Source organism: Antechinus flavipes, chromosome 3, assembly GCF_016432865.1.
Source record: "Antechinus flavipes isolate AdamAnt ecotype Samford, QLD, Australia chromosome 3, AdamAnt_v2, whole genome shotgun sequence".
Taxonomy (NCBI): domain Eukaryota; kingdom Metazoa; phylum Chordata; class Mammalia; order Dasyuromorphia; family Dasyuridae; genus Antechinus; species Antechinus flavipes.
This window is the reverse complement of record NC_067400.1, coordinates 264,940,442-264,949,559: the sequence shown is the minus strand read 5'-3', so window position 1 is coordinate 264,949,559 and position 9,118 is coordinate 264,940,442. Positions and strand designations below refer to the sequence as shown.

The following is a 9,118-nucleotide window of genomic DNA, read 5'->3' as shown; positions in this document are numbered from 1 at the left end:
GCAATACAACTTGGATAATACTTAAACTGAGTTTTCATATGCTTCTGATGGGTTTTAAAGCTCTGAAATAAGAATATGACATTTCCTTCTATAATAATTTGTAAAATCTATAGGGAAAAAACTCTTTCTCCCTTCTTTTATTCCAGGAATGTAAACATATGAACTGGGCACAGAGTTCAATAGAGGAAGACTAGGCTTCCTTGTCCCTTCCTTTTTTATTAGTTGTAGTGTCAACCCACAAGGGAATTTGGGGTGTTCAAAGTTGTTGTGAGGACACCTAGAATCAAGAGTCTAAGGAAAACTGCAGTGTAATTCTCATTATCAATTAAATCCTCTAATTTCATTCTCTACACAGTTTTGGGGGCAGCCAGATATAAATATCCCCCTCTCTACTTAAGGAGAGTAAAATTATCTCAATAGAAAGATATCAGCTAAAAAGAACACATAAATAACAGAACTCACTGTTTCTACAAATGGGGGGGCTTGGGGAAAGGTGCACTCCTTGGGGCTCCCTAGATTTGGCATCCTCTCCTACCCTCAGATCATTGCATGGCAACTTTTAAAAGGACAGGTGTTATATGAGTGGTTGCCAGTCCTAACTTCAAGGCAAAACATGTAATTTTAAAGAACAGCATGCTAGAGACGTAGCTCTGCTTTATCTTCTTCCAAGAAAATAAGCAATTTAATGACATTTCTGGGACACTTCCCCAAGCAGGACAAGTGATCCAAATTTGGAATTTTCTCAGTTTAGTCTAGAATGTTAGGTCATTGTGGTTGGAAAAAAAGCTGCTGGTCTGATATACTAGAATTATATATGCTACTCTTGAATGGGAAAAGATGGAGCAGTTTAAAAGTAGAAGAGCAGATGTTGTGGAAAGCTCTGGTTTTGCATAATATTCTTCTCTAAAATATAATATTCTCTGTTGAGGTTTCCTTAGGGTCTCTGGAGGCAGCCGTAGCTTCAGTTCAGTAATCACCCCCAATGCAGCCAGGTATTAAAGTCCAAATCCTTTATTGTCTCTTTCCAAGTCTTGTCTCCTTTCCTAGGGCCCCATTAGCTTTCTTAGAGGCCTGTCTCTCTCCTTGGCTCCCAGAGCTTTAAGCTCCTGCTGCCTTCTCTGGCTTCTCAATCTCCATGACTGAATCCTGGCTGAGGCTCCGAGAACTTCTAATGCACTTGCCTTTCTGGCCCTGAGAGCTTCTTGCTTATGTGCCCCACACTGAGTATACACCAATCTTTATATCACTGGGAAACCATTATTTGTTGTAGGTTTAAATCAATGCTAAACTAGATTTAACCATTGTCTCCTCAATTCCACTTAGTTTCAAGTTCCAGCCTGTAACATCTCCTTGTAGGATCAAATCAATCATACATAGCATGGTTCACCTTGCTAAATTAGATAACTATTGTCTCTATCAATTCCACTTTAAGAAGAACCTTGTAAGAATCCTTTGTTTCAAGTTCAGAGTTCTGGCCCATAACAGTTTTGAAATCAGCAAACTGGAGTTCAAGTACCATCTCTGACACCTACTAGCTGAGTGTCTCTGAAAAAGGTCACAATCTGTTTTATCATCTGCAGAGGGCCCTGAATAGTACCTTATGAGGGAGTTAAGTAAAGTGCTAGGTCAATTTAAGTTATTACTCTGACAGGGTATTCAGAATGAGGACTTCTTTTTGCAGAGGGGAGGGAGAGAGAGAAGGTGGTAGAGGTGATAAACATGTCAATTAATTTCTTGAAGTTTGAAGGCAAGGGGGGGAAGGCTAGAAAGGGAAGGAGAGAGGGGGAAAAAACCCAAACCAGAAAGATTACAGGGAGACAGAAAATGTGGAGAGACAGAAAGACAAAGAGAGACAGAAAGTCTGAGTCAGGCAGTGGAGGACACAGGGGCAGGAGACACTAAGACCCAGTGGAGTAGTAAGAAGAGAAAGATAAAGGAAGTGAGAGAGATGGAGAAAGACTTAGGGAGACAGAAGGGATGAAAAGAGTCAGGGGGAGAGAGACAATCAGAGACAGAAATCATGGAGACAGTTAAAGAGAATGGAGACAATCTGAGAGACACAAAGAGAAGGTTACCAAGTCGACACTATGGGTTAATCTACAAGCAAATCTTTAAATGTTTACTGTGTCAGATCTGCTCCAAGAGCTGAGGATACAAAGAAAAGCAAAAACAGGGTCCCTTGCCCTTACAGGTTTATTTGAATGGCAGAAATAGCATGCAAAAACTATACACATATAAGGTATAGGTATATTTATCTAGGCTTTCTAACGACACAGGATGTTCTATAATGTGTTTATATGTAGGAGAGGAAGAAAGGAGAGACAAGGAGAAAAGAAAGGGAAGAGGGAAGGAGGGGGGATTCAGAGAGGAGACAAAAAACAGGAGAAAGAAGGAAAGGGGGAGAAAGAAGAGCAGAAGAAAGAGGGAGTATTGTGAAGAGAGAAGAGGGAAAAAAAGAGAAGAGGGAGGGAGAGGAGGAGGAGGAGGGAGAGAACTAGAAACAATCAGAGGAGAGGAGGGAGACAGAGGAGTTAATCTAAACAGAGTCGAAAGACAGAACGACAGAAACACAGACTCCTTCAAGCAAGCCACTAGGGAGGGGGGAACCACCCCGCATTTCTGGGCTAGGTTGCGCGCCTCTCTCCAAGCCCGGAAATTGAGGTCTCAGAGGAGCCCCCTCTTGGAAAAGCTGTTGGGACTCATTGACTCAACCCCCTTTTCAAGGAGGCACAAAGAGCTCGGGGACCGGCCGGGAGCACAAAGCTGGGGGTTACTGCCGGGCATTTCCTCGGCACTTCTGCCAGTCTCCTGCAGGAGAAGGAAATAGTGCCAAAACACCCCCGCGCCTCCAAGCCCCAGTCACCACCCCGCCGAAGGCTGCACCCGCCCACCCCAACCTCGAATCTCTCGTCTCCCCCGCCCAGCCCGTCAATCCTCCGACGGTCACGTGCCTCGGAAAGGTTTAGACCTCCGCTGGGGAGGAGTTGGCCACGCGCCCGTTGTCAGGGACGCCGGAGCCAGCTCGGCCTCGGAGGGTGAGAGAGGACACTGGGAAAAGGGAAGGCGGGGGAGGGTGAAGAGGCTGGAAAGCGCCTTCTGACTGGCTGGGGGGCGAGGGAGCTCATTAGCATAACCACCCGCGACTGACTTGCATTGATTGGCTGAGGCCAGAGGAGAGGCTGTGGGGTGATTCCGCAGGCCAAGAACCCGGGGCTGGGATTAGATGGTTGGCTTGGGATCTTTTTCGCATTGTTGCCGCCGGGGTCGAGAGCGTGGGAGGGTGGTGTGAGGGTGAAAACCTATGCCTTGGAGGAGAGAATTTTTGCAGGTGCGGGAAACATTTTTATCTTTCAGTTTTAAAGGAATGCGTGGATGCTGGGTCAGAAAATCTTGTAATCAAAAAATGGGGGGGGGGGGGTAGAGGTAGGTAAACTGAAGACCATGAGATATGTGCAAGAAATAAAACTGTTGTTCTCCCAATATTTGAATGTGGGCTTCTTTTGGCAAGATCTTTTGAACGCATTTTGATCCATTTGATCGTATAAAGATCCATATCAAGATCCATTACTTTGGGAGGAAAAGGTATCAGGACTCTATTTTAGGATTTAAAACAAACATTTAGTATGCGTAGAAATATCTAAAAGATTGCGAGCCACATTAATATAGCAGGAAAATCTCAATTGACTGATTGGTGCAAATATATTTTAAGACATTCAGACATGAGATGGTGTGGAAAGACCTTTTGGGATGGAGTCCAGGCCTGTAGGTATCATCTCTGCTGGTTACTTGGCAGCCTGTGGGAAGGTCAACCAATCACTTTACCTCTTATCCTCAATTTCCTCACTCATAGCAAAACGAAGCAGAGATGACTAAAGAATATTTTGAGGACGTTTCTTCATCTAAATGTTTTTTCTTTTGGGGCAGATTTGCAGTTTGAAATAGAAAGTAAGAGATTTAAGAAAGCCTAAGTATGCCAAGTCCTCAGCAAGTAGTGTGGGCCAATGGAAGAGGTTAAGAGTGGGGTGAAGAAAAAAGGTTGCCAGATTTTATAAATCTGTATAAAAGCTTTCATAGCATGAGAGAAGTAGACCCACAAGGGAGAGGGGGGTGGTTTAAAAATCCTGATACTTTTAACACTTTGAGAATTTCCCCATTTTAATGTTCCTGCACCTTTATCCAATCCCACAGTCCCAGCCTCCAGGTCCTCCCACCCCCTTTCCATCCAAATTTTCCCTAATCCGGTTCTCTATCTCTGCCTGGGAAAAGGAAAGTTCTTTGACCACTGGAAAACTACAAATGCTTCTGGGTGGAGGGAGAGTTCAAGTCTCGGGTCTCAGTTATAAAAATACGGTCCAACCCGGCTGTCAAACTGTTGGAGCCGCAGCTGTTACTGGAGGTTTGGAAAGACCCTATCACAGGGAAGTATTTGGAAAGGTGGAATGATACTACTTGTGGGGGAGGGGACGTGAAGAAAAAAAATGGAAGAGAGGTTGGAGAAGCTTGTGGAGATGGAGTGGCTTCCCACGTGGACTGGGCATGCCCGGGTCGTTCTCCCGTTTACATAATAGTCCCGAGATGGAAGCCACTGAAGAGATCCAACCCTATCTATCCTTCCAGCAGCTAATAATAAGTTGGAGGATGGGGGTGTAGGCGTGGGTGGACTGAGAAGGCGTCTCAGGACCGCTGCAGTCCAAAGCCCCACTCAGTTCTCCGGCTGAGTCTGCTCTTTTCGGACCAGAATAGGCCAGTACCTGCGAGGAAGGATGGACAGGCTAGTGTCTGAAGTGTATGATTGCAGAGACGCGAGCACACGAGTTCTTTCCCCCGACCTCCGGGCCGGGCAATTCTCTCCTAAGATTGCACCAGCCGGTGCGCACCTTAGGCAACTTCCTACTCCCCATTAAACGGGGAGTTTTCAAGGACCTACTACTGCCCATCTCGGCAACCCAGATTCCCTAACTTCTATTACAGTCCCCTTCCTTTTTTCCCTCTCTCCCCCGCCTCTTCTCTTTCGGTCCCAGGCAGCCAAGTCTCCTTCCCGCCCCAAAGCAGGCGGGGACCCGCAGTGCCGGCTTTCCCTCCTTCCCCTCCCCCTTTTCTGCTCCGAGTCAGGCGAGAGGCGGAGCCCGGGTTCCCAGCTTCAGTTCGACTCTGCCCTGCCCTGCCCGACCCCGCCCACCCCCGGGTGTAGAAAGAGCCCGGAGAGTGTTACTCGCGGTCATTGGGACTAGGGCCTTTTATCTCTCTGGGTTGCCAAAGAAGGAGGGAGGAAGAGAGGCGTGAGGGGTGGCTCCAGTGCGGTGACACCTTTCCTCAGCTATAAATGCGACACCTGGCATGGGGAGGGGGTCAATGCCACTACCACCAGCAGCTGCTCTCCGGCCTCTGACGGCACGACCCGCAGTAGTCATCAGACTAGAGCTGGGGCACTAAGTCGGCCCGAAGTCTGCAGACAGGAAAAGAACCGGTGGGTGCAAACCGTCCTTTCCTCTCCCTCTCCCTCCATTCCAGTGCATGCACGTGGGTGCCTCTATTCTCCGGCTCGGGAGTTTAGTTTTTTCCTTCGGGGAATGGAGGAGAGACTCTCGCTTCTCTTTCCATCTCCTGGGATGAAGGGAGGGCAGAGGGAGAGCTGGGGCTCAGCACCCCAGAGAACCCTCTGATTTCCGTCAGTTAGCAACAGATGCAGTGGGGGATCTAATTGGGTTGGGAGGAGGAGGAGAGGGGGAGGGGAGGGGAGGTGCATGTTGGGGAGGAGGCTACCAAGGGCACCCTCGCCCGGATGAGTAATCGCCACCTCCTTTGCCCTCCTAATCTAGCCGGTACAGCCAGCCGACTACCTGCTGCTGCTGCCGCCTCCGCCGCCTTTGCCGCCACCCGCCTCCGCAGCTGCAGCGAGCTCCCAGGCTCCTTGTGGCCCCAGAGGAACCACCCATCCTGCGGACTAAGGCGTACTGAGGAAGGAAGAGTTGCAGGACGAGGCGGGGTGGACAGGCCTGTTGCAAAGCTGCCGCCGAAGGTTTTCTGATCATCTCTCCCCAGCCAGCCGGCTCTGCACCGGTGTGTGCGCTCGTTGTGTGTGCGCGCACACGCGCTTTCCGGAGCATCCTCGCACCTCGGAGGCCAGGCCAGGCACCCGAGCCGACCCAAGCCTCGCATCCCTCCTCTCCGCCCATCCTCTCTCCCCAGCCTGCCCTTCCTCCCTTTCTTCGTCTTTCCCGCCTGACCACCATGATGCAGATCTGCGACACCTACAACCAGAAGCACTCCCTCTTCAACGCCATGAACCGCTTCATCGGGGCGGTGAATAACATGGACCAGACCGTGATGGTGCCCAGCCTCCTGCGGGATGTGCCCTTGCTGGAGCAGGAGCTGGACGCAGGGGTCGAAGTGGTGGTCGGAGGCAGCGGCGGCTGCCTGGAGAGAGATCCGCAGCTGGGAGGAGGTCCCCCCAGCCCCGGCAGTGCCTCCGGAAGCTTCTTCTCGCCCAGCCGGGATATGTACAGCCACTACATGCTGCTCAAGTCCATCCGGAACGACATCGAGTGGGGCGTCCTGCACCAGACTCCCCAGCAGGGCGACGAGACCCCCACCGGCACCTGGAAGCCCAAGGACATTCTTATGGACTTGAGCCTACTGGAGAATGGAGAAGGTGGGGAGGAGGACCTGGAGAAGCAGTTTCACTATCACCTCCGGGGACTGCACATGGTGCTTTCCAAACTCACCCGGAAAGCCAATATCCTCACTAACAGATACAAGCAGGAGATCGGCTTCGGCAACTGGGGCCACTGAGGCAGAGGAAGCGGCGGGTGGGGGCTGGCGGCTCTCTAACGCGCGCTTCTCTTACCTCTCCTCCCCCTCCTCTCCTCTTTTTCCTCTTTTCTCTCCTAAATATGATTTCTTCCTGCGCGGTGGGGCGTGTATAAATGAAGGGGAAGGCTGCAAGGGAAGGGGGGGAACGAGCAAGTGACTTGGGGTGGGAAGGATGGGCGGGAGACGCAGTGTTCTGTGGTTCGCAGGTGGCGATGGAGGACTGGGGTGTGCAGGGGAAGTTTGGTGGTTTTTTGGTGCGGGGGCAATTGCTTGATAGGCCGACGAGAACGTGACGGCGGCAGAAGGCAATAATACTTCGGGGAAGCGATTACTGGGAATGTCATTTGGCTAGAGCGGTGCTAGAACTGAATTCGGCCGCCTTCCTCCTGTTCCCAGTCATTTACTCCACCCCCTTTCCCCCTTTGGGGAGCCGAAGGGCTGTCCGGTGGAAGCTAGGGGACCGGCCTGCAGCGGACTTATCTTATCCGGCTGCTCAACGAAGCTCAAGCACTCCAAGGCGTGGCGGCGCTGGCCGCCGTTGCTGGTTGTGGCGGCAGCTGGGCTGCTGGAAGATTGCATCAGTTTTTCCTGTTTTGCACTACTTTTTTTTTCTCTCCTTTTTTTTTTTTTGTAACAATAGCCTGTCTTTTAAGTGTTCCGATTCTCGTTTTCTGGTGCTCTAACTGCAGCTAATTCTCTTGTGACAAAACGCACAAAACAGAGCACAGTCTATCATTAACCGGTACTACTTTTTAATTAATTTTCTTTCGTTGGGGTGTGCAGTTGCTCCTCCGTCCCCTTTCCACTTTTGTCTCCTGCGCCCTCACTTAAGGACTGTTGTCCGTTTCTAAAGCTGGTAACTTTGCTAGCTTGTAAGAGGCGAGGCTGCAACTAAGCCAATGAAAATAATAAAAGTTGTTGTGATAAAATGGACCTGTTTTCCAAAATGGAACCAACTGACAATTCTATAACTTAAGTAGAAAGATGAAGGGTTCCAGTATTGTATATGTAAATGTTTATTTAAAAGCTTTTTTATCCAGATGTAGAATATATTCTAAGAAAAAAAAGCAAATGTATTAATCTTGACAAAACTTTTTGTTGACAAAACCCTTGAATCCCACGAATTACTAGTTTTCAATAATAATAATTTTAATTGATATTTTTAAAGCAACAATAAATTTTATTTTTTCTCTGGTATCAAAAGGTTCTGGCTATTTATCTTAAGTGCCTAGTTTTATTTATTTAATAGGTATTTCTGGACATCTATATTCAGGTTTTTGTTTGCCAAATATTTGGCGTTACACTGTGGTGTTAAGTATTATAACAAAAAAAGAAATGTGATAAAAGGAGTTTGGTAAAAATCCATGTATCAGTAACTGGCCTTTCAAGTTTTTGATTTAATTCATGTTTTGAAATCTAACTGATAGGCCAAGTCATTATTTTCTTCATCTCTTTTTAGTTTTCTGTCAGCTGAAGAATTCTTAAGAATAAGTACCTAAGAATGAGGTTTTATCACTTGGTTTAAAAAATGAAGTTTAAATGGGATTGCCATTGAAATAGCATTTTTAAGGTTGAATTTGAAAGATATTTTGATGTGCTTGCTTTTAAGAAATGTGGCCTCTTTTACTAGTAATGTTCCTCCACCCCACCCCCAGGATTCTAGTTTAATACATTACTAAGAGTTCTCTCAAGTTTTCATTTAGGTTGAGTTCAATAATGAACCAAGACATAATAAACCAGGCAAATTGATTCCTTGGGAATTTTTTAATGCTATTGTACCTTTTCATAAAGCTATGTTAGAGAATTAGATTTTTTTGAATTTTCCTTAGTTCTGGATTAAGAGAGAGTTGCCAGATCAACTATTACAGACCATGAAGTCATAAACCATTCTTGGTAACTTTGGCTTCATAGAACTTTTTCATTAAAAAGACTTTGTGGTATGGATACCTTGCATGACTAGGAATCATTGTCAGAAAAAAAGGGAGAACTTTTAAAAATAATATGAAAATAGAAAAAGTCTATGCAGTTTATGGGTAATGATGTCAGGGTAGGCCAAATTGCAAGGTCTGCACCTTCAACATTTGTGTTTCCCTTGAGCAGCTTATGAAAAAAAAAAAAAAAAAGATTAAAAGAGCAAAATTGAGAATTCTCAAAAAAAAACAGCCTCTGTGAGCATGAACTATATATAGATTGGAAGGCAGTGTGTGGTACAGTGGAAAGAAAAGATGAATCTGGGACCTTAGAACTTGAGTCTAAATCCTGGCTTATATGGCCTTGGACAATTTTTTTCTGGAATAGTTTCCTC

At 47.2% G+C, this 9,118-nt stretch overlaps 1 protein-coding gene across 1 annotated transcript; it reads left to right on the top strand.

Moving 5' to 3' along the window:
• Positions 1-6,231: 6,231 nt before the first annotated feature.
• Positions 6,232-8,016, top strand: MID1IP1 (MID1 interacting protein 1). The gene has a single exon (XM_051985033.1). It carries the CDS (start codon positions 6,232-6,234, stop codon positions 6,790-6,792), a length of 561 nt encoding a protein of 186 aa, XP_051840993.1. The 3' UTR covers positions 6,793-8,016.
• The last annotated feature ends 1,102 nt before the right edge of the window (positions 8,017-9,118 follow it).

Excerpts from the sequence above, each read along its gene's own strand:
- MID1IP1 (XM_051985033.1), top strand. The coding sequence starts at position 6,232 with ATGATGCAGATCTGCGACACCTACAACCAGAAGCACTCCCTCTTCAAC.